We start from the raw sequence: 25,841 nt of genomic DNA, 5'->3' as shown, positions 1-25,841 counted from the left end.
AGGCTCCTCCAATACCAATTCAGGCATTTGATATGAACAGCATAATTTCTTTCCCCAGCAGAGTGTGACTATAAGCTCACCTAGACTACTGGTGGATCCATGAAGAAAATGTTTGCCTAAATAATGTATGTGTTTTATGTTTACTTCCATTTTGTATGTGCTATGTGTCAAGTTTCAGACCCCGGGGAGGTGAGCATTAGGTACAGAGCAGGACTGTCACATTGAGGAAAGTGTGACTGAAAGCACACGCCCCTCCCGGAGAAGCTATGATATGAGAATCCAAATACTACTGAGCATCAATGACGGACACCACAAACTATAGGTATCATATTATAACACCACATTGGTAAGGTGAATTGCACCATATCACAGACCATGTATTATTTATGCTTTCATTAGAGGCAGTCAAACAAGGAGTGGCACCAGACAGTCCACCTTGGTCCTGAAGAGGAGCCTAGGGGTAATGCTCCAAAACATGTAGACTATGAAGTCAGGTACATTAAAACCCCCACTTCCGCAGCCCCTTTTCAATCATACCACCTCCAAGAGATCTACTAAATCATTGGAGTTACTAAGAGACAGGTATTTTTAACTCACCCAAGACTCCACCACTCCTGTCCCTCCTGTGATTCACACTGACGAGACTACATCAGTGATCCCACGTATCCCGTAGGTCGTAGCACGCCCCGCTCTGTAGCGGAATGGGAAGAAACCCAACGATGAAGCTTGCCACCAAGGGGTTACCCTGGTGGGTGAGGGTTTTCTAACAGGAAAATCCTTTTTCCTATCCATCCGGTGGTAGTTCTTTTAGCTGGGCCTCTGTTGTAATGTTATATAGGCTACAAGGAGGACAGACCCAGCCCCAAAACCTCCTTCTCCTTCTTTGTTTTTGTATGTGCTATGTGTTGTGTGTCAGAAGGTACATTGATTTTATTAGAAGTGCTAACTACTATCACTGGCATGCATCACTTCACTAAGTGTGACACTAAGAGGTGGTGTTTAGTATGTGTGTAAACAGCACATACTTGAAGACATTTAATACAGACATGTTATGTTTTCTGCCAAATCTTTGGCAGACTAACCCTCTCACGATTATATTTTCTAGATTACAAAGCAGTGATTACCAAGTAGGTATAATCACTTCCCCATATGTAGTATGCAGAGTTTTTGAGAGTGACTAGCCCTAACAGCATTTCAGGAGTGGTATCAAGGAGGTAGATCAATGGCCCTAATGAAAAGCCAAGGGGATGGTTTGAGACATGTCGACCTTTAGGAAGGTAGATACATAGTTATCCATCCTTCCCTCTTCTCATTTTTAATCATACCAACTAGAGGTTAGAATACATATTAGTTCACCTACTAGCCAGGTATTTGTATGGTTTTCTTTCCACATAAGAGTAGAACCCCCCCAACTGCTATTGTTATCATTCTACATAATATTTGATACTTCTATAAGTGCTCCCATGTAATTCTTAGATTGCAGCAAGCCTCATTCCATAATGGAACAGGATGTACCCAATGGTGAAGCATGCCAACAAGGGATCGGTGAGCGTTATATAAGAAAACAAGTGTTTTCTTCTGTCTGTGGAGGGTTACTTTGCAGCAAACTAACTGGCTCCCTGTGTTTGGTTACTTTTTTGATGTAAGAACATAAATAGTACCTGACCTAAATAAGATACTGGTCTGTGCCAGGTGAAGTTGAAGACTTTTATAGTCTTAAAAATAAGGCCGTGACTTGGATAACTTCCCGCATGGGTGGACCAATTAACCTTCAGATTGAGATAAAAATGGTCAGGAAGATACCCTGGATAGGCCCAGGGCAGAAGGAGGCAGTAGGAGATTGTGTATTCATAGGTTTTAAATCCCCAAACCTTGTGGAATGTCTTTGTAATGCTTTGAGCTGGAATTCATCCCACCACCTACCTAACAATATCCAGGTAGTCCCGCAAGGTCCCTTTTATAGGCCAAAGTCATGACCTCAGGTTGACTGTTGTTCATTGACCAATCCTTTGCTACTTTGGTGAATTTTATGCCCCGTAGATCTTACTTAGAACCCATTTGAAACCCTACCTACCTTAGGTGACTTGGATTGACACCAACATAACAGGTCACCTATTTTGGGAGTAAAGGTTGGGGAAACAGCATTCCATTATGATGAGTGTGGCTGGGGTGAAGGATCCCCAGGTAAATAAAACCAACCCCTCCCTCAATATTTTGGATAATGAGAGTGGTATGCCATGCTTAGGGAGAGACTTGAGGGATCATCAGAGCAATGTCATCGAACTCTCCCTGCCCCTAACTTCCAAAAAATTAAGAATTCTCTCCTGGAACCTGGCAGGCATCAAGTCCAAATTAGATTGTGAGTGTTGGGGTAATTTTATAGACAGGTTTGACTTCTATATCTTCCAAGAGACATGGGTGACTGACTTAGTTCATAGAGTTAGCTTTACTAACCTTTGTGTTGAAGCAACTCCCATTTCCAAAGGGACAGTCTGCAGGTGCCTTATCATATGGGTTAATGTCACTCTACAGTGTGATCTAAAAAGAATAGATGTTTACTCTAGGGACATATTGACATTTGAGTTTTATGACTCAAGGATGTTAAAGTCAGAGCTGGTGGTCAATGTCTATAATAGATTTGTCTCACAGCACCAGGAGTTACCTACAATTATTGTTCTGGACAATCTGTTGGACCAAACTAAGCGCCATGACTTTCTTTTGGTAGCTTGAGATTTCAATAGCACGTATGAGCCCTCAGAGCTTTTGACTATGGCCCCAGAGAAGGAAGACCAGGCGTGAAGTATCCCTGAGCTGGGGGCTGCTAGTCTGGCCAGACAAACCAAAGTTGCCTTTCAGGTCTCTCTGGTAACTCTTAAACATGGACTACAAGCCAGTAATGGGCGTTCTAATTCAGATAAGCAGCTTAAGCACGCATTTAAAAGGGTCAATTGTTGTACACGAAATGGCTATATTCTCCTAGACTTACCTTCCTGGAGGTATATGAGACATATGGTCATTATCGAAAAACTGGATAGTGACCATAATGCTTTGGCTGCAGACCACCACCACCAACAACAGAAGAAGAGTTAAATGGCCTGAGATTGAGAACAGTGTAGAAGCCATGGCCAGTATCTATGGAGAAGTGGCAACGGCCCTTACTGAGTTAAGAGATTGTGGGGGTGATAAACACCAGGTTGTGACCATCTTCTGTAAATGTTTGAGAAACATAAAGCCCTCTTTTTTTCAAGTATTAAAAGGCAAGGGGAATAGAAATCGTTTGGATAAAAGAAAAAGAAAAATTGATGGTATGACTCCTGAAAGGAAGCTAGAACGGAAATGATGGAAGCATTGAAGTTGGGGTGTAGAGTATTGGTAGCCCATGAAAGGCGGCTGTATGCAAAAGTTCAAAGGACGGCCATGAGGGAGTTAGAGGATACCCACTGGAGAGCATTATTCCAAGCAGACATTAACAAGGAGGAGACGCTGTTTTGGCATCTTGTGAGAAAAGGTACTAGGAGGCAGATTACTTAGGAAGATTTCCATATACAACCTCAGGCATGGCAAAGGCACTTTAGCTCCTTATTTGCTGATCAAGGTCAGATGAATAGGGGGTTAATTAGATCATCATGTCAGGGTGTCCCAGGACTATGGGGGAGTCTGAATTGGTAGCCTTTAGCCTTGAGAATACTAATCAGCTCTCCAAACCTTGCAGAGCAAAAAGGCTCCAGGCTTAGATAAAATTCTGGATGATCTGTTCCTCTCTGAAAGGGGGTCTGGTGCGTTATTTTGAACATATGCTTTAATGCCATAATGGAAGGTGCACAAATCCCAGACACAAGGCTTGGAGCAGAGGTCGTCCCTGTATATAATAAAGGAGATAAATCCGACACTGCTAATTACAGGCCTGTAGGCGTTATAGGTGTCACCAAAAACTGTCTTGTAGGCATGTGTTAGATACGTTATTGGTCTGGATGGAATAAACAATGTTCTTTCATCCCTTTAGGCAGGATTTAGAGCAAATACTGGAACTATGGACCAATTGTTTAGGTTTCTGCTCACACTCTGGAAATACGTGTTAATTAAAAGTGAACATGTGTATGTGGTTTTTGCGGATCTATGGCAGCCTTCAATCTAATTCAAAACTGTGGGACACATTGGATCAGCTGGGTATCCCTAACTATCTTTTACAAGTTATCATAAGGCTTCATCACAATAAATATTCGCAAATTAGGTTGGGCCAAAATGGGATTTCACCAACCGTATTAATACAGAATGGGTGTGTATTGGCCCCAACTCTTTTCACCTTCTATATCAATGGGTTAATAGAGTTCTTGGCCGGATGTAATGGAGATCCACCTAAGTCAGCTGGCATCAGTAGCTTCACTCTTGTTTGCTGATGATACCTTATTGGTTTCAAGGACATCAGTGGAGCTGCAGAATCTGTTAAACATATTTTCTGTGGCTTCTAATGATTTGGGATTGAGAATAAACATCAATAAAACAAAATTGATGGCATTCAATCCCCATAATGCCTTTAACAGCAAGGTAAAGCTGGACAGAATGTACCTAGAGCAAGTCAAAGAATTTGATTATTTAGGAGTAAGGCTTGCCAACTCACTAGCATGGTCTTCACAGCTTACTAAAAGAAGTATTCTCTTCAACAAATTAGTTTTGTCCTGCTGAGGAGATTAAAAACATGCATATTTAGACCAGCAAGACCCATTGTTGAAATCTATCAAGCTGAAGAGGTTAGCACCGCGCTTTAAGATGCAGAGCTATGGGGAACACATCATTTGGGAGTGCTAGATAGAGCTGAGAATAGCTTTATGAGATTGGTTGTGAACTTACCCCAGAATACACTCTTGCCCCTTTACGGTTGGACCTTAGTTTAAGTAACATTTCACATGTTGCTGCATTTAGACCTTTGGCTTACTGAATGCGAGTTTGGACAAACAAAACACCATTCCAGTTGCAAGAGTCATTGACAGAGATCTTGGAGTTTAATTATAGCAATAGTATCCCTTGGCAGAGATATGTGAGAACCTTGTTAAATACATTGGGTATGGCTGACTTGTGGACTAAGCATTAACAAAAGTCTCTCAATGCTTCTTAAGGGAAGATAATGGGCCCATGTACGTCATTCATGGATAGACAAGGCCAGCAAGGGGGATGTGAATTATAAATGTTTGACTTTTAAAGATTAATTGTATTATGAGGATTTCATGAGCATGATTGAACCCCTTCCCCCAAGCAACAGCTTTATATCCTAAACGTAGGTACAGTACATTGTCTCTCAATAGTTTTTGTAGTAGTTGGAAAGGGGTAAATATTTCTCCAGTGTGCTCACTTTGCCAAAACAGTGAAGAAAAATAAGTGTACTTTTTTATTTTTCCCCTTTATACACTAAGGCTAGACGGACCTGGCTGTTACCGATTTGCTGTATTCTTGAATCAAGACAATTAAGGTTCACTATGCGGATCCTCAAAAGCGATACTAGAGGTTGGCTAGTGTTCGCTTTGTCTAGATAGCTGATGAATACATGGAGAATCAGGAGCAGGCTTTGCCAGCCTGTTTGAATGAATTTAAGTCAAGTCACTTTACTGGTTGTGGTTATTGATTTCATGGGTATAATCCACAGATTAATTTTACTATTGATTAGATTTATTTTTTCTGCAAGAATCTACGCAACCAAGCTTTTGCACCATTTGGAACCAATGCAGTGCCCTCCAATGCTGTTGCACGGCCTATTCAGTGATGACACAGGGCCCGACTGTGAGGTTCGCAGGCAATGCAGCGCTGGTCCAAGGACATCGCTGCACACCTCGATGACAACGCACTGCATTCAACTCAATGGAGCAGGACCTGACTGAAAGGCTCGACACCGAGGCATTAACCGGATTGGGCGGATTGGAACCAACGCTTGCTCCATTCAAGGTATTTTTTCAGTGGGCTCTGTGACAATCCTGAAGCCGGCCGGCCTACCTTCCATCACGGTCGACCAGAACTTTGGATTTACCCCTGTCTAGTACAACCACAAGTAACCTTTCAGCGCTATTGACTTTTAAGTCTATTTTTGGTTTATCCTTTAAAAATTAATATCTCAACTTTTACTGACTGGGTGTTTTGTTCTTGTTTTTTAACTCAGATGAATATTCTCTATTTTTCTAAACCTGCATGGAGTCGTTTTGTGGTGTTTTCACTGTGTTGTTGTGGGAATGCGTTGCACAAATATTTTACACATTGCCTCCTTAGATAAGCCTGACTGCTTTGTGCCAAGCTACCATAGGGTGAGCACAGGTTATCTCTACGTGTGTATCTAGCTTGCCCTGAATAGAAAGGCGGTTTCTGCTTGTACAGGGTGCTTACTCTGACAACCAGAAAACCCAGTTCTAACACAAAGCTATTCTCTCACCTCCAAATGAAACAGTGAAAATTTTGGCTTGTCGGTCAGATATTGGGAGACAAACTAATCTAAGTAGATGTCCTGCACCCACCGATCCCTTAATATCTCTTTTAATTTAAGGTTTTCTGAAAGGCTTTACAAGACATTATCATGCCTGAGCCTCACAGGACAACAATATTACAAATTCAATTAATACTAGTAAGCGCTGATATTGCAACAAGATGGCACTCACCCTGCAGGCTCCATTACATTTTTTGCAGAGGATTTGTCCCGTGCCGAAACATGATTGACAGGGCTGCAATCAATGAAAATAAGAAAAGAAAATACAGTTTGATGCTATCTACATGTCATTTATATATTTATTTCATTGTTTATGCACATACACCCACACAAAGAAAATACGAAGATTTAAAGGTGAAGACCTTGGGACAAAATTAATATAATTTCCTACTGATGAAAGCGCACATCTATTTCGCATATCAAGAAAATGTAGAAGACAAACCAAGCCAACAAATCCTAAAATGAGAACTGGATTTCTACATCTTTTTAAACTATAACAAGTTAATCTTTGGTCAAACTGTCATAAGAAATATTGATCAAACAGGGTTTTAATCCCGAATGATAGATTGTGTAACAAAAGTTAGAAAATGCACTGTGCCAGCATACCTTAAGAGACGATGTGTGAGGCACCTTGATAAGTTTGTTAGCATCTCTGAACATTGCAGGAACCGGCACTGGAATGTCCCATGGAAGAGGAACTGGCCCACTACCATAAGCATCTATAACTTCACCTGAGATGAAAAATGCCACACGAAGTAAATAAAGCTTGAAAATTGATTGTAAATGTATCAGATCACAAAGTCATAAGAGAGATAAAATAAGGAACCAGGTCACACAGCAGCCAGCCAAGTGATCATAGAAAAGCCACAAAGCTCAAACATAAACTAAACCGATGAACAGTTTTCAGTGGCGACAGTTGTACACATATAGGTTTAGTGAGTGCATAAGCAATGAGCAGTGTAATAGGTTCCGACTGACACTCATTCAAAAAATGAACCATAAGGAAAAGAAAATTAAATACTTTACAACAAAGTTGATCTTTTGTCGCCAGTTAATAGATCTATTCACAATGCTTACCTGGGTGGATAAGGAGACAAATACTCCCAAAATGCACCCTGCAAATAGATTTTCCTCCAGGTGATGATGCTGCATACAACCTTAGTCTAAGCCAGTTTGAAAAAAATACTCTTAGCACATGATTACTTTGAAATGTCTTTCAAAAGCTGGAAATGTAATTATCCTATCTACCAATGGAGGAAAATAATTTCAGAATGAATACCCCTTTGGAGGGTATTTTCTAGCACAACCACTACATTCAAGATAAGTCTAGTACTGACAGAGGTAAAATACCACCCACCAAACTGTTGGTATTTTTTTTCCTCTGATGCCTGCCATATGTGCTTGTGATAAAGTGAATGCTGACTTCTGGATGTCATTTTAGAAATATTCACTACGTTGTAGTTGTGACGTTGCCTTTTGTAAGAAAATAGGTTATTAGCTGCGAAGATGAGAGTCCTTCACAAATAATATGGCCAAAATGTTCCCTTTACTGAGTACCAGTTTTCAAACTTGTCACTCAGGATGGTGAGACAGAGCAGTCCAAAGCTTTCTCAAGGGGGGAGCTGCGGCCCAGACATGCAGCCCTCTGGAATTTCATTAGTCGGTTCTTTTTATTTTCAAAAGGAAAAATACTTTATTTTATTGCAGACACTATGCAATACAATACAGTAATTTACAAATTACATAATAATATGCACTAATTCACAAAAACGATGCACCAATTCACAGAAATATATAGGATGGAATTGGAAACGCCTATGGCGAAACCATATAAAGGGCCGCACAACCAACAGAGGGCGCACAGCAATGAGACCCATGGATAGGTAAACCCCTAAATGTACCCTGTAATCCCTATGCTCGAGGTACCAATAACAGCCTGGACATCCGCAACACCCAGGTCCAAAAACTGCAAAACAGCTCCTCCCTATATAATGAACACAGTACAGTGGGTGCAGTAAATGAAAGTCAGGCCTATTGGCCTGGTCACAGTATCATCACAATAGTTAAAAGTAGAAATATTAAACTGAAACCCAATGCAGACAATATTAAAACATTGCAGGATGATACCACTGGTTGATAATATTCAATCCCATGTGTAACGTTTCCCTGTTATCACCATCATTAGCAATAAAGCATTGAAAGTTTAATATTGTGTCATGAATGAGTCTTTTCCTATACTTATAAACTTGCTGAAATTAAGCCTAAGGAACTGTAAATAATGGGCACCCGCTCTCCGGAATCTTGGAACGAAAGTCCCAGCTCTGATCGTGCTTTAAAACTGAAGAAAAGTCTCCCAAAGTCTTCTTCCATTCGTTTTTTTGTAATTCCTAGAGCTGGGGTGGCTGCTGAACACCTGACAGCCCCCCAAACATGTTGGACATCGCCTGGTAACACCACTGCTCCCCCTCCTTTGGGCACCTCAGGCCAGTATGCAAGACAGAGTAAATGTCCCTCTTTTTTCAGCAAGGTGCGCCTACAGCTGCCTTTTCATTTTTTAAGATAAACGAAAAAGTGATGGGCGGAATGCTTAAATTAATACGCAAACTAATATCAGCCAGTGGTAATTACTCACCGCCGGTCCCTGCCTACAATGCCACCTCATACTAGGCCCAGCCGTATGCAAATCACTCTTCATTCTGCCTGCAGAGTACTGATAACTATGAACAATCCAGCCCGAGCTCCCAAGGCAGGTACTCTCTGAACTAGATCACAAACAACCCAAGGCCAGTTTTGCCCTAGTTGGGCAACTTCGATCAGGTGCAGCTTGATTCCGGTGGCACACTGAGGTAAGGACCCATGTCTGCCATACCTGTCACACTTAGGGCATCGCACTAAGGTAAACAAAAAAGTGATGTGTGGAATGCTTGAATTAATCTCAGCCACATCCCAATCCATCGTTTTATTGTCCACTATGCCACCTCAGATTAGACCCAGCCGTAAACAACTCAGTCTTGAACCTAGCACCATAAAGCCATCAAGGCACTACCTGCATTACCAAAGCTCAATGGCTCCCTTGCCACAGAACTTCTATGTATCTAGTAGGAGTCAGGGAGTCCCCCTGTTGGGAGTTGCCCAGCTACAGGACCAGTCAATGGACATTTCAGGGAAATCTTCTATACTAGGATATGCCAACAGGTCTACTCCCCTGCAGTCCACCAGAGAGTTGGGGAGGAAGTGCCACTGGCTTTGGATTGAGAAATCCACAGAGTCCAAATCAGTACAAGCCCAGCATGTTCCCATCACTCAAGACAGAATCCATGCATCAGGTGTCCAACGTTTTATGGGACCCTGTAGATTGTTTCTCTTTTATTCTCTTCCTAGTGTAGAGATTGTCAAGCGAGTTGAAAAGTTCCAGAAAGTCCCAATCCTCTGCACAGCATGTTGGTATGTTTCAAAACTGAGACATCAAGTGGTCACAGCTGTCTGAGAACTGTGAAACGTGCTCCCAACACAGCAGCCTGGTCTCTTTCCACAAAAATGTCAAAGCAGAGCCGGTCTTGTGAGTGGTGCTAAAGGTTTGGCTGCCTCCCTTTGTTTTTCTAGTGTTAGACAAGTCCAGGTTTATAGGCAGTGAGAAATGTCTCTAACTTTAGCTAAATTAACCCCCACAACTATCCTCTCCCAGGAATGACCTATTCACTTCTATTTGACCTATTGTGTAGGTAAGGCTTTGACTTTCCTGCTGGCCCAAAGAGTCAATAACGTGGCCCTGCAGGGTCATTTAAAGGATAAATCTAATTTGGTGCTGACTACAAGAAATACAATAAATATGACCAAACTTAAAGTAGATGAAGGATTGCAAATATGAAAAAAATAATGTTATATTTGCACTCAGGACCCATGAGGTTTATGCATCAAGCTCCGCCTCAGGTCCAACCAATGTAAATACAGTTATTTACTTGAAACTTCGAGTGAAATACTACAGATTACAGTGTAGCCAATGAGAAATAGAAACATTTATTTTTCAAAGTTCAATCAAACCATACGGCTTGCACAGGACATGCACATTTCATTACTAAGGGTCCCATATGTGACAGGCTACCTGTAAGCAGATACCGGGCTCTGTTACAAAGTAATTCCACTTGCCCAGTCTACACGGGTATGCACAGGCATGTACTCACATGGCATGAACAACTCAGCTACCCTGAGCAACCGTTCTCTAGCTGGAAGTGACACAATTATCAGTTATATGTTGTAAAATATACGTTGGCAGCCAGACTACATTGATAAACAGCTGTGTTTCTCATCTGATTTCTCTATTTAATAAACTTAACCTCAAATTTAACATTATTCAATGTTAGTTTCTGCTTGAAGTTTATTATGCATACTGCACTGCATATATCTGTCCTTTTCGCACAGATTGAAATATACAAAATATATGAAGTTAGGACAGGCACATTAATTACCTTGGAAGATTTAATGGAAACCTAGGAGCTAGGTTTTGCTAGAATTACCCAGGAAAACTACAATATTCATTCTTAGCTGTGTTCGCCCATATCTAGTAACTTGTTCCCTCACTGCCAAGATGCATTCTGGCAAACTTGGAATAACCTAATTAATGGAGTTAATAGTCAGCAGTTTCACTCGAATACAACTGTCTTTGTCTACCATGCATAGGCATTTTAGCAACGCAAGCTCTGTCACTCGGTGGAGGAAATATAAGGTTTTCCTCATTAAATACTGGGCATGAATTTAAGTCTAACTCTTATGCAAGCTTTAAGATGAAACTCCCACTTACCATTATAAGGTACACTGTTCCACTCTGAGGATCTGGACTCCGTAAACGTCTCAAGACGATACTAGGAAAAACAAATCACATATTCATAAAACACTTGACACGTACAAGATTGGACAAGATAAAGAATGGAGATAAAGTTAACGATTTCTTACACTCTGCTTTGTGGTTCACCTCAGTCTGAACATGCACATGATAGGTCACCTGCCTCACATCCAGCGAAGGGGTTTCCAGCACTAGACGATGTGTCACAAAGGCGTGGATAACTACCTCTCCATCAGGGCAACAAAACTACAACTTGAGTACTTGGGAGAAAAAGGGGAAACCGGGACTGGGCATGAGCTGTACTAAACCCCTCAGGTGTACCAAAGAGAACATCAAGATTGGAAGGAGTAAGGATGCTGGCAACCTCTCATTCTAAGGGGTGATCATTCAGGCGTAGAATGGTCATTGAGTTGAGCAGAGAACTGTTCTCTAACATATCACAAGATGAGTGCCCTGTGCATTACCAAACAAATATTGGCTAAGTAACAGAAGAGATTAACCACTCAAGAGAAATACAAGCAGCCAAGCCACGTGAATATCCATGTAATCAATAAGTTGGTGTCCCCACAGCAGAGATGTCATATTTTCTGGAGGGATTTTGGAGCATATAAAGAGGCTGTTGAAAATACTGAACATGCAACACAAACTATCACTTCCTTGACATTTGTAATGGCACCCTCAGAATCACTGAGTAACTAGCAGGGATTCTGGAAGAAGGTGAATGAAAATGTCACTTACCCAGTGTACATCTGTTCGTGGCATTAGTCGCTGCAGATTCACATGTTGTGCATAGTGCGCCATCTGGTGTTGGGTCGGAGTGTTACAAGTTGTTTTTCTTCGAAGAAGTCTTTCGAGTCACGAGACCGAGGGACTCCTCCTCTTTGCTTCCATTGCGCATGGGCGTCGGCTCCATCTTAGATTGTTTTCCTCGCAGAGGGTGAGTTAGGAGTTGTGTGTGTCAGTAATAGTGCCCATGCAATGGAATGAATAAGTACGTACAAATTAAGGTTTAAGTAATATATTTACAAATATACAAATGTTGAAGATAACTTCCAACGGCTACAGTCTCCCGGGGAGGCGGGTGGGCACATGTGAATCTGCAGCGACTAATGCCACGAACAGATGTACACTGGGTAAGTGACATTTTCAGTTCGATGGCATCTGTTGCTGCAGATACACATGTTGTGCATAGACTAGTAAGCAGTTATCTCCCCAAAAGCGGTGGCTCAGCCTGTAGGAGTGGAAGTAGTCTGAAACAAAGTTCTCAGTACGGCTTGACCTACTGTGACTTGTTGTGCGGATAGCACGTCTACACAGTAGTGCTTAGTAAATGTGTGAGGCGTAGACCATGTGGCTGCCTTACATATTTCGTGCATTGGAATATTCCCTAGGAAGGCCATGGTAGCGCCTTTCTTTCTGGTTGAGTGTGCCCTTGGTGTAATGGGCAGCTGTCTTTTTGCTTTAAGGTAGCAGGTTTGGATGCACTTAACTATCCATCTGGCTATACCCTGTTTTGATATTGGGTTTCCTGTATGAGGTTTTTGAAATGCAATAAACAGTTGTTTTGTTTTCCTAATTGGTTTTGTTCTGTCAATGTAGTACATTAGTGCTCTTCTGACGTCTAATGTATGTAGTGCCCTTTCAGCTACTGAGTCTGGCTGTGGGAAGAACACTGGTAGTTCTACCGTTTGATTTAAGTGGAACGGTGAAATAACTTTTGGTAGGAATTTAGGATTGGTTCTTAGTACTACCTTATTTTTGTGTATTTGGATAAAAGGTTCTTGTATTGTAAACGCCTGAATTTCACTTACTCTTCTTAGAGATGTGATGGCAATGAGAAATGCAACCTTCCAGGTTAAGAATTGTATTTCGCAAGAATGCATGGGTTCAAAAGGTGGCCCCATGAGTCTTGTCAAGACGATGTTAAGGTTCCATGAAGGAACAGGTGGTGTTCTTGGTGGTATTATTCTTCTTAGGCCTTCCATAAACGCTTTAATGACAGGTATTCTAAATAGTGAAGTCGAATGGGTAATCTGCAGGTATGCAGATATTGCTGCGAGGTGTATTTTTATGGAAGAGAAGGCCAGATTTGACTTTTGTAAGTGTAGTAAGTATCCCACTACATCCTTTGGGGATGCGTGTAATGGTTGAACCTGATTATCGTGGCAGTAGCAAACAAACCTTTTCCATTTGCTTGCATAGCAGTGTCTAGTGGATGGTCTTCTAGCTTGTTTTATGACTTCCATACATTCTTGAGTGAGGTTTAAATGTCCGAATTCTAGGATTTCAGGAGCCAGATTGCTAGATTCAGCGATGCTGGGTTTGGATGCCTGATCTGTTGTTTGTGTTGTGTTAACAGATCTGGCCTGTTGGGTAACTTGACGTGGGGTACTACTGACAGGTCTAGTAGTGTTGTGTACCAAGGTTGTCTTGCCCATGTTGGTGCTATTAATATGAGTTTGAGTTTGTTTTGACTCAATTTGTTTACTAGATATGGAAGGAGAGGGAGAGGGGGAAAAGCGTATGCAAATATCCCTGACCAGTTCATCCATAGGGCATTGCCTTGAGACTGCTTGTGTGGGTACCTGGATGCGAAGTTTTGGCATTTTGCGTTCTCCTTTGTTTCAAATAGGTCTATTTGCGGTGTACCCCAAATTTTGAAGTAAGTGTTTAGAATTTGGGGGTGAATCTCCCATTCGTGGACCTGTTGGTGATCTCGAGAGAGATTGTCTGCTAGTTGATTCTGGATCCCTGGAATAAACTGTGCTATTAGGCGAATGTGGTTGTGAATTGCCCATTGCCATTTCTTTTGTGCCAGGAGGCATAGCTGTGTTGAGTGTGTTCCTCCCTGTTTGTTTAGATAATACATTGTTGTCATGTTGTCTGTTTTGACAAGAATGTATTTGTGGGTTATGATGGGTTGGAATGCTTTCAGCGCTAGGAATACTGCTAGTAATTCGAGGTGATTTATATGCAGCTTTGTTTGATGTACGTCCCATTGTCCTTGGATGCTGTGTTGATTGAGGTGTGCTCCCCACCCTGTCATGGAAGCATCTGTTGTTATCACGTATTGTGGCACTGGGTCTTGGAAAGGCCGCCCTTTGTTTAAATTTGTACTGTTCCACCATAGAAGCGAGATGTATGTTTGGTGGTCTATCAACACCAGATCTAGAAGGTGACCCTGTGCATGTGACCATTGTGATGCTAGGCACTGTTGTAAGGGCCTCATGTGCAGTCTTGCGTTTGGGACAATGGCTATGCATGAGGACATCATGCCTAGGAGTTTTAGTACCATCTTTGCCTGTATTTTTTGTGTTGGATACATGGCTTGTATAACTTTGCGAAAATTTTGAACCCTTTGTGGACTTGGAGTAGCTAATCCGTTTGTTGTGTTGATTATCGCTCCTAAGTATTGCTGTATTTTGCACAGCAGAATGTGTGATTTTGCATAGTTGAGGGAGAACCCGAGTTTGTAGAGGGTTCGTATGACGTAATCTGTGTGATGTGAACACTTTGTTAGGGAGTTGGTCTTGATTAGCCAATCGTCTAGATACGGGAATACGTGTATTTGCTGCCTTCTGATGTGTGCGGCTACTACTGCTAGGCATTTTGTAAATACTCTTGGTGCGGTCGTTATACCGAACGGTAAGACTTTGAATTGGTAATGTATTCCCTTGAATACGAACCTTAGGTATTTCCTGTGCGAAGGATGTATCGGTATGTGGAAATACTCGTCTTTGAGATCTAAGGTTGTCATGTAATCTTGTTGCTTTAGCAGTGGTAACACTTCTTGTAGCGTGACCATGTGAAAGTGGTCTGATTTGATGTAGGTGTTTAGTATTCTGAGATCTAGGATTGGTCTCAGTGTTTTGTCCTTTTTTGGTATTAGAAAGTACAGTGAGTAGACTCCTGTGTTTATTTGTGCACATGGTACTAGTTCTATTGCTTCTTTTTGCAGTAATGCTTGAACTTCTATTTCCAGAAGGTCTAAATGCTGTTTTGACATTTTTTGTGTTTTTGGTGGGACATTTGGAGGGATTTGTAGAAATTCTATGCAATAACCATGTTGGATAATTGCTAATACCCAAGTGTCCATTGTTATATCCTCCCATGATTGATAAAACTGGCTTAGTCTTCCCCCCACTGGTGTTATGTGGAGGGGTTGAGTGACTTGTGAGTCACTGTTTGGTTGGTGGTGTTTTTGGGCTTTGAAATTTTCCCCGGTTTCTCGGGAATTGTACTCCTCTGTACTGGCCCCGAAAGCCTCCCCTTTGGTACTGTCCCTGGTAGGTAGACGGTGTTGATTGTGAGGTGCTGGCTTGTGTGGCCTGACCCCGAAACCCCCCTCTGAAGGTTGTTTTTCGGAAGGTGCCGAAAGTGCCTCTGCCCTGCGGGGAATAGAGCGCGCCCATGGCCTTGGCTGTGTCTGTGTCCTTTTTGAGCTTCTCAATTGCCGTGTCCACCTCTGGTCCGAACAATTGTTGTTCATTGAACGGCATATTGAGTACTGCTTGCTGTATTTCTGGTTTAAAACCAGATGTGCGTAGCCATGCGTGCCTTCTGATGGTTACTGCAGTGTTTATTGTTCTTGCAGCTGTGTCTGCTGCATCCATAGAGGAGCGTATTTGGTTATTGGAGATGTTTTGTCCCTCCTCGACCACTTGTTTTGCCCGTTTTTGAAATTCTTTGGGTAGATGCTCGATGAGATGCTGCATCTCGTCCCAATGGGCTCTGTCATAACGTGCTAGGAGCGCCTGAGAATTTGCGATGCGCCACTGGCTTGCAGCTTGTACAGCGACCCTTTTCGCAGCTGCGTCGAACTTTCGGCTTTCTTTATCCGGGGGTGGTGCATCGCCCGATGTGTGTGAATTGGCTCTCTTGCGAGCTGCCCCTACCACAACTGAGTCTGGTGGCAGTTGTGAGGTGATAAAAGCAGGGTCTGTGGGCGGTGCTTTATATTTCTTCTCCACCTTTGGAGTTATCGCTCTACTCTTGACAGGGTCGTTGAAGATCTGCTTCGCATGCCTTAGCATTCCTGGAAGCATAGGCAGGCTTTGGTAGGTGCTATGGGTGGAGGAGAGGGTGTTGAAAAGGAAGTCGTCCTCGACAGGTTCTGTGTGTAACGACACGTTATGGAATTCTGCTGCCCTAGCTACCACCTGTGCATAAGCTGTGCTGTCCTCGGGTGGTGAGGGCTTGGTAGGGTATGACTCAGGACTATTGTCTGATACTGGGGCGTCGTATAGGTCCCAAGCATCTTGGTCATCTTGGCTCATGGTGGTGTGAGCCGGTGAATGTGACGGAGTCTGCGCCGGTGATATATGAGCTACAGGTGGAGGAGAGGGTGGTGGAGTTGCCTTCTTTGCCACCTTTGTTTGTGGTGTTAGTTGATCCGTTTGGAATTCAAGTCTCCTCTTTCTCCTGATTGGTGGAAGAGTGCTGATCTTCCCTGTTCCACTCTGAATGAAGATCCTTTTTTGTGTGTGGTCTACATCGGTGGTTTGTAACTCCTCTTCAAACCTGTGTTTGCGCATTTGAGAGGACAGTGATTGTTCCTCTGAATATGAGCTGGTAGTAGGTTCGGTTGCTGGTTGTTTTGGCACCGAAACTGTGTCTTTTCTTGTTTTCAGCTCCGAGGCAAATTTCTTCTTTTTCGGAGTCGAGCTTTCCCGGCGTCGATCATCCTCGGTGCCGCTGTCTCAGCGTCGAGCAGCTTCGGCTCCGCTGTCTCGGCGTCGATCTTTTTCGGCAACACTTTCTCGGTCCCGAGAATGTTGCATGCCTGTGTCTCGACCCGAGTTGGACGATCTTGGCACCAGTTCGGCCTTTTTTCGGTGCCGATGGACGGTCACCTACTTTATGGGTTGAGCCATGGCCTGTTGGCAGTGGCGTCCCCTGGGCCTTGTCTGTTTTCTTGTGCTGTGTGCTTTTCGACGTCTTACTTACAGTTTCCTCAACGTCGAATTCCTCCGAGTCCGTTTCATGGATGGAGAAGGCTTCCTCTTCTTCTCCTTGTTCCTCGAACTCTCGGTGTTCTGTCGGCGTGGACGCCATCTGTAATCTTCTGGCTCGACGGTCACGGAGTGTTTTTCGAGACCGGAACGCACAATAGGCCTCACAAGTTTCTTCTTTGTGCTCGGGTGACAGGCACAAGTTACAGACCAAATGTTGGTTTGTATATGGATATTTATTGTGGCATTTAGGACAGAATCGGAACGGGGTCCGTTCCATCGGTGTCGATGTTACACGCGGTCGGGCCGACCAGGCCCCGACGGGGGATAGAAATTACCCCGAAGGGCTACCGGAGCTCTTCACGATTCGGTGTCGATTCTAACTATCCCGATCCCGAGCGAAACAATACCGACGTAGTTTTCCGAAGTTTTGACTATCTTTCCGTCCCGAAACCCGGTGCGAAAAGGAACACGTCCGAACCCGAGGGCGGAAAAAAAACAATCTAAGATGGAGCCGACGCCCATGCGCAATGGAAGCAAAGAGGAGGAGTCCCTCGGTCTCGTGACTCGAAAGACTTCTTCGAAGAAAAACAACTTGTAACACTCCGACCCAACACCAGATGGCGGACTATGCACAACGTGTGTATCTGCAGCAACAGATGCCATCGAACATATAATTCCTTCTGTAGTACATACTCTGTATGTGCTGAGAGGCTGGAAATCGCGAAACACCATTTCCTTGGCAGGAGTACTTCTGTAGCAGCACTTGCTCTCTGCAAACTGTATAAAGGCTTGCTTTGCAGTATCTTCAGTAATTGAAGGAATACTAGAAGTAGAAAATGTATGTCAAATTAAATACAGCAGGCATATTCAGAGAGCAGCATGTGTTTGTTTTAAGCATGACAATTAGTTGTTTGTGCAGTTCCCTACATCAGGAGTGTGCTGGAGGCACAGAGCATCTTGGAAGTCTTAACTGAAACAAAGACTGAGTCATCATGAAGTCTGAACTCCCTTCTTAAACTACTCATCAGGACAATGGTGAGTAATGTGAGAATTGCACACAGTTCTCAGGAAACTGTTATAATTTAATCGGACACTTCTAAGCGCGGTTGCTATATGTAGGGAAGCACATTTATGTGGCTCAGTAGCGAGACCGAGGGCAGATATGTGCTTTTTCCTTTTCTGAGCATGCTTTATGGACAGGTTACAGCACACGCCACACGTCACATCCTCTCCCTCTAGTGATGTCCAACAAAAGATTGATACTGACCCATCACTATTAGACCTTACGCTATAGCTTGTACGGTAATGTGCTTGCCTTCGTTTCCAGGACCTAGATGAAGATGTTTAATTCTCAGTATTTTATCTGCTACCACAACCTCTTGTTTCTTTAGCCAAAATTAACAAGATTAATAAGAATTAATGACAGAAAAGTGTTCCATATTTAGTGAATGTTTGTTTAATTATTTTTAAACGTGGCTTATTAGAGAATAAAGAATACATAACTAATTTATTAATTTTACTGCATCATCACCAGCTAAACTATCCCTTACAATACGTTCATGTATATGAATTCAAAATTCAAGATGCCGCAGTTGTCTAATGTGAAATGTATCAGACGAGGCGATAAGGCAAGCCTCAAATTTCAATGTGCGAGGCCCACACCTTCTCTCTCTCTCAGGGTGAGACAGATGGAAGATATCCCCCCTCCCCAACAAAAAAAGCGAGCCAAACCACATATATTTTACAAGTGATATAAATAACCCGGGGTGTGCAGTTTCACACCATCTTCTATAATTTTTCAAAATACTTTATTCACTTCTAGTTTCCGTTTTTTTTCTTTTCAATGACATCATGATACATCTTGATGTGCCTCACGGCCCCTGCTCAAAGAACGGTAGTCCAGGCGCTGGTGATCTCCAGACTGGACTAGGGCAACATCCTATACTTCGGTGCTGCAAAATCCCTGGTTGAACGGCTTCAGACCATGCAAAATGCAGCAGCACAGCACCTCCTTCATCCACCCAGATTCACCTCATCAGTCAGAATGTTAAACACTCTTCACTGGCTGCCAATTGAACATCAGGTTCAATTCAAAGCCTTATGCTATATGCATAAGTGCCTTTACAGCACAGGGCCCATGTACCTGAGATCTTTGGTGTCCTGAAATACACCTAAACGTTCACTCCATTTAAACTATCAGGAGCTGGCTGCAGTTCCTAGAATTATGAGAATCCATCAAGGTGGTCATGGATTTGCACACCTGGGACCAAAACTGTGGAACTTTTTGCCACAATCATTGAGAATCTGCAAATCATTTACAGCTTTCAGCAAATCGCTTAAAACATGGATGTTTCTACCTGTTCCTTAATTGTCACACTTGGCTTGAATATTGCAGGTTGGTTCAGTAAGGAGGCCAGCACTGGAAAACTACTTTTTAATAGCCATGTGTTCTACAAATCACGCAAACAAAAATTTGATTTTATGGAAACTCTTCTTGGAAGGAAGCGGATGGGAAAGTTCAAATCCTAAATACTTTCAGCTTCTGCTGGACCAGGAGACAGTCAGTCTTCAATCCCTGGCATGGAGTCTGTTTCTGATGATTCGAAGATGCCACTGTGATTCTACAGCCATTGGAACTGCTAGGGCTTCTAAGAAGTACCCATCAAGGATGCAGTCACTACTGACTCAAAAGTGTTCCAGGTGATTGTGTGGTGGTCCGGTCACATTGATGACTCCACCACATTAAAATATTTACTGCCATTGGTGATGGGCTGACATACAGGTCTCCTATCCCACAAGGCACCTAAAGGGGCGTGTATAGAGGATTGGCTTGCTAATCAATCGCTGACCCCAACACTGTATCCAGTTGTTGTGATTGGGCACATTATAGTTTGGGTGGTGGGGTTTTAGGCTTAGACGTACTTGGGATTTTTGGGACTCCCCCATTTTCATCTAGAGACTTTGGGCACTTTTAAGGTATGGCCCCTTTCATTCTACTACATCCTTTGTACCACAGACCGGTAGATCAAAATGGTTCCTGGATAAGAGTACCGGCCAGTATCCTGCCATTCCCCTATTTTTGCAAGGCATCGCATTGTTTCCAAAAAATACATGAGATGTCTCTAAGCAACCTGTTAAGGAAGTGTACACGTAGAAGATGAGTTCAACTTCCTTTATTTGCATTCACCACTTACAGCACAGCCATCAACGAACAGGTCCTGCTCCGTTGCAACCTACCTCTTCAACCTCCTGTCTTTCAACTCTCCGTTGCTGGTTTGCACCCATTCTCTATGATGTACCCAAGATTCCATCAGATGAATCAAATTTAAAGGGACAACCCATGATTGTATGCCACAACACATCCCTCTCCCAACAACAGACAAAATAAGAAGAAATTCTTGAATATAACTAATTAATTACATCTATAATTAAGGTACAAATTTCAACAAAGTGATGTCAATACACTATTCTTTCTACTAACATTTATGTTGTAACTATTTTCTTTACTAACTTGTCTAGCATAGTATACCTGTGAACATGAGAAAAATGTACATCTCTGTGCTCAGCTGATTATTAAGACCCCCAGGGTAGTACACATAGGCCCTCATTATGACCCTGGCGGTGTTGCACCGCCAGGGCCAACGGGGGCGGGAGCACCGCCGACAGGCCGGCGGTGCTCCCTTGGGCATTCTGACCGCAGCGCTTTGGCCGCGGTCAGAAATGGAAAACCGGCGGTCTCCCGCCGGTTTTCCGTTGCCCATTTGAATCCCCCATGGCGGCGCAGCTCGCTGCGCCGCCATGGGGGATTCTGACACCCCCTACCGCCATCCTGTTCCTGGCGGTTCACCCGCCAGGAACAGGATGGCGGTAGGGGGTGTCGCGGGGCCCCTGGGGGCCCCTGCAGTGCCCATGCCAATGGCATGGGCACTGCAGGGGCCCCCATAAGAGGGCCCCGCTAGTATTTCACTGTCTGCATAGCAGACAGTGAAATACGCGACGGGTGCAGTAGCACCCGTCGCACCTTCCCACTCCGCCGGCTCGATTACGAGCCGGCTCCATGGTGGGAAGGTCGTTTTCCTCTGGGCTGGCGGGCGGCCTTTCGGCGGCCGCCCGCCAGCCCAGGGGAAAAGTCAAAATACCCGCCGCGGTCTTGCGACCGCGGTACGGTATTTTGACGGCGGGACTTTGGCGGGCGGCCTCCGCCGCCCGCCAAGTTCCGAATGAGGGACATAATCTTTAAGGTATGTGGGCTTCCTTCTGATATGGGCTTCCCTCTATGGTAAGTTTGCATCACCATCATGATTGGGTTCCATTCCACACTTCAAATCAATATTTTGCTTGTCCGCCTCCACCATTCTAGGATTTCACTTACACTTGGCCAGCCTTGACATGCTCCATACTTCCCATACTCCAATGTCACTACATGTTCCTTGAGTTTTCTTATGCACAGCGGTCCCATGAATTTGGACTCTCCTTTAGTTGATCACCTTGGTCTTTTCACAAACACCAGTTCTCCTACTCTCTGGCACCTTTCCTTACATCTCAATGAATGACTATTCTATTCCTGCTGAAAATCTCTCCTTATTTCTTCCAATCCAACCATTTGGGGTTGAGTTTGGACTCTGCAAAAGGTGCTGGTCTCACTACTTTGTTCTTGTCACTGTTTGCACACAACCAACAGTCTCTCACCAAGTTTTCAGTTTCTCTATCAAGACCTGGCCAAAAATACTTCTCTATTATACTCGCCTTCGTCAGATTCCTGCCTAAATGCTCCTCATGGGCTAGATTAATTATTTTTTCTCTTAACCTATCTGGTGGGATTACTCAATCTCCCCTGAGCGATCTGTCATCAATCACACATAATTCTTCTCTTAAACCCCAGAATTTCTGCAACTCACTGGACAAATGTTTATGCCTGGGCCACCCTCCAAACACCATACATTTTACTTCTGCCAAATTAACATCCATCTCATTCTCCATGGTCCATTCTGTCTTACATATGACTGATTCCATCAGCCAAATCACTGGAACATCAGTTTCAGCTTTGCCCTGTTCTACCACCGGCAGTCTGAGTAGACAATCCACGGTCACATTTCTGAGTCCTGGTAGGTATTCGATTCTGAAATTAAATTCTAATATGCTCTCTACCTACCTTTTGATTCTGGGAGCAGCTCTTTCAGACCCCTTGCATGTGAATACCTGTACCAATGGTTTGTCGTCAGATCTTAAAGTAAAGGGTAGACCCCATTGAAAAAAATTAAAATTATGAATGGCCCACACACATGCAAGTGCCTCCCACTCAATGACGGAGTATTTTCCTTCTGCCCCCTTTGAGGGAACAGGAGGCAAATTATATTACTTTTTCTTCGCCATTATCAATTTGAGCCATTACTATCCCCAAACCTCTAAGGCTGGCATCTAGCAAAATAGTTTTCTTGGTCACATCAAAATCAAAATGATTTACATTAGGCATGCCTCCAATCACTCTTCTGACTTTTGAGAACGCCAATCCGAGGAAGGATTGAAAACCAGCCTTATCAACGGGGGGAGTGGTTTGGTGATATATTCTGTTAAACTCACTTTAGTTCTGATGCACTCTCCCAAAATGATGTGTCCCAAGTAAGTCACTGTGTTTACCCTGATTTGGCAATTCTCACACTTTAATGTGAGCCCACTGTCTCTCTGACCTTCTAATACTTTTTTAAGACAACATCATGAGCTGATTTGTCTTTGCTGTATACAAGCATGTCATCCTGAAAAAACAGCATATTTTTGACTCCATCAAGAACATTTTTCATCAGTCTCTGACGCTCACGCTAAGCTGAAAGGTAATCTTTTAAACTGAAGGCAGCAAGTGGTGTCACAAAAGATGTAAGATGTCGAGAATCTTTATGTAACACCACTTGATGATATGCCGCCGAAAGGTCCATTACACTGAAAATGTTCACCCCCTTGTACATGGACAATGCTTCTGCTATATTTGGAAGAGGCTGGCGATCTATTCAGATGCACTGGTTTAAGTCTCTATGGTCCACGCACTTCCTAATCTTGGATCGATTATCCTTTGGTGCAAGCACAACTGCGGGCAACCATTCCGACAATTCTATTTCCTGTATTACATACAGTCCTTTGAGTTTGTCTAGTTCTTGCTTCATAGGGCTGAACATCAGATTAGGAACTTTCTGCACTTTATAAACTACCGGTTTGGCATTATTTTGGAGAACTATCTTATTCTCAAAATCCTTAAGTAGTCCTAAAATATATATGAAAATCTTTGGGAATTCTTCTACTACATCCTCCCCATTACACATGTTCGCTATCAGCATAACTCGGTCAGAAGCATTAGGGTTTAAAGTAAAACCTAAATTCTTCTGGTGTTGCCAAACTAACAAGTTGTTACCTCGTTTGGCAACATAAACTTTCCCAACTCTTTCACACCCCTTGAAGTGAATCTTCATTAAGGTCGATTTCGGTCCCCCTTTTTCTTCCTGGAGAAATATCTGCCTCCTTCAACTTTAAATTTTCTTCACCAAATATACATTCCCAGCTTTTTATCTCCTATTAAGGTGTAGGGCAACCCCGAGTCTGCTAGAACTGGGATTTTTTTGCTATCTATAACCACTTGGCATTCAGGCATCTTAACCCAGCCAACATCCACTCCATCACTATTACAATGTATCTTGTTCGTTGCAACTTCTGACACACGTAGTATGGTGTGTTGGTGCATTTCGGGTTGATCCTCATTATTTTGCACTTTCATATTCTTGCAAACTCTCACAAGATTACCTTTTTTCTCATGCACTTTACAAATTAGATTTCTGGCAAAACTGTTGGGGTTGTCTGATAAATGATTGGGGTTGCCACATTTGTCTTGGTATTAATGTTGTAATCCTTCACACTTTCCCTTTACTTTTGCTACTACTCCAATTACTTTTGGGGTTAGGTATTCCCACTTTGTTTACATCGTTGTAATGTTCAGTCTGTTCTTCCTCTACTGAATTTATCTGTGGTAATGAGTCATTTGAACTGTTGGTTTTTCTCTCATTTCTCTGACCCATCCTGTTGTGTGTTCCATTCCCTCTACAATGTCTATTGCTTCTTTCAAAGAAGGATTATTTGCAAGTAACTTTTCCTGGACCCCTGAGATTTTTAGTGCAACGCACTAATTAGTCCCTAATTAATGAGTCTATTAAATCTTCAAAATCACATGTACGTGCTAAGCTCTTAAGTGATGCTATATAATTTCCAACTCTTTCCATTTTGTTTTGGACTCTTGAAAAAAATGTATGACTTTCCATAACTACTTTGTTTTAGGACCAAAATTACTTTCCAGCATTAGCATGGACATTTCAAAAATATCTCTGGGTTCTCCTTCTGCATTCCCTATTGTGATCTCATTAAGGCTTTCATGTATATTGCGACCTTTGATCCCCAAACTGTGTAATAGTACACCTTGTTTCCTTGCTGGGGAAAACTGTTCTCTGCCTACCTCAATCAGGTGAGAATCACTTTTTTCTCCATTTCTTCCAGGGTAATATTGGATTCCCTGCTTCTGAAAGAAACTGTGTAGCTGGTAACATGCTTCCTGATGCCATTTCTCTAGTAAATCATGGTAAGTAGTTAGATGCAAAATTATTAATCAACACAATAATCTAAAATATTTAGCTGAACAATAAGTTACTATGACAAACTAATAAAATGAATCAAAATAACAACAATATCCTTGAATTTGTTGATTTGGCTCAGCTGTTTTAGTACCCTTCCCAGGTTAATTTCCAGGTGAGTGCTTAATATACTCTGGATTAAATGTGTCCCTCTTTTTTTTTTTTTTTTTTAAGAGTTGAAAAATATCTCTTAAACATTCCTCTTTCTTCTATTTTTCTTTCCTGATTAGCGCGCAAGTGCGTCCCAGGTGATTTGTAGCCAGTTGTCCTGTCATTCAGGTTCCTGTTTTTGACGGAGCACGTTTGTGGATGCTTGTTGCTGAGCCAGCTCCTCTGTGACTTCAGGCACTCTTAAGATGGCACTTATCAAGATCGGTATCCAGCTGCGCTGTCGTGCACACAGTTATCTTTAAGACTGCGTGTGGTTGCTTTGTGTATAGAGATTAGCGCGTGCCAGGTTCAGAACAGCCGATCGTGGGTCATGTGACGCGAGGCTGCACTGTTCCTTAGCATCACCGGTTTGCATTGTTTGATTTATAATGGCACAGCAAAGTCAATGAGCGCTGTCAATCATGAGCAAAATGTTCAATTAATTGTCACAATGTGAAAAAGTATTACCTGTAGGTGCGCAAGAGTTTAAAATTTTGTATTTGTACAGTCACTGGATTTCAATGTGCAAAGGTTCACAGTTCACTCACAAGTTTGGCTCTCCCATCAAAAAATTGTCACACGTGGCTCCTAGTGAATGCTCAGCCTATCGCCAATGTTATGGAAGTGTACACGTAGAAGATGAGTTTAACTTCCTTTATTTGCCTTCACCACTTACAGCACAGTCATCAATGAATAGGTCTTGTTCAGTTGTCACCTAACTCTTCAACCTCCCGTCTCTCACCTCCCCATTGCTAGACTGCACCTATTCT

The 25,841-nt window shown here is 42.8% G+C and overlaps 1 protein-coding gene across 1 annotated transcript in view; it reads right to left on the bottom strand.

Annotated features, from left to right (window-relative positions):
- LOC138258980 (protein SSUH2 homolog) overlaps positions 1–25,841 on the bottom strand; it is a 139,411-nt gene that overhangs the window by 53,977 nt on the left and 59,593 nt on the right. Inside the window, exons 5-8 of the mRNA XM_069206340.1 lie at positions 17,951–18,080; positions 11,262–11,322; positions 7,070–7,194; positions 6,636–6,698 (exon numbers count right to left, since the gene is read on the bottom strand). Coding sequence (XP_069062441.1) covers positions 6,636–6,698; positions 7,070–7,194; positions 11,262–11,322; positions 17,951–18,080 — 379 coding nt within the window. The remainder of the gene's footprint in view (positions 1–6,635; positions 6,699–7,069; positions 7,195–11,261; positions 11,323–17,950; positions 18,081–25,841) is intronic.

Source organism: Pleurodeles waltl, chromosome 9, assembly GCF_031143425.1.
Source record: "Pleurodeles waltl isolate 20211129_DDA chromosome 9, aPleWal1.hap1.20221129, whole genome shotgun sequence".
Lineage (NCBI taxonomy): Eukaryota > Metazoa > Chordata > Amphibia > Caudata > Salamandridae > Pleurodeles > Pleurodeles waltl.
The sequence above is the reverse complement of the archived record's forward strand: the minus strand, read 5'-3'. Positions and strand labels throughout refer to the sequence as shown.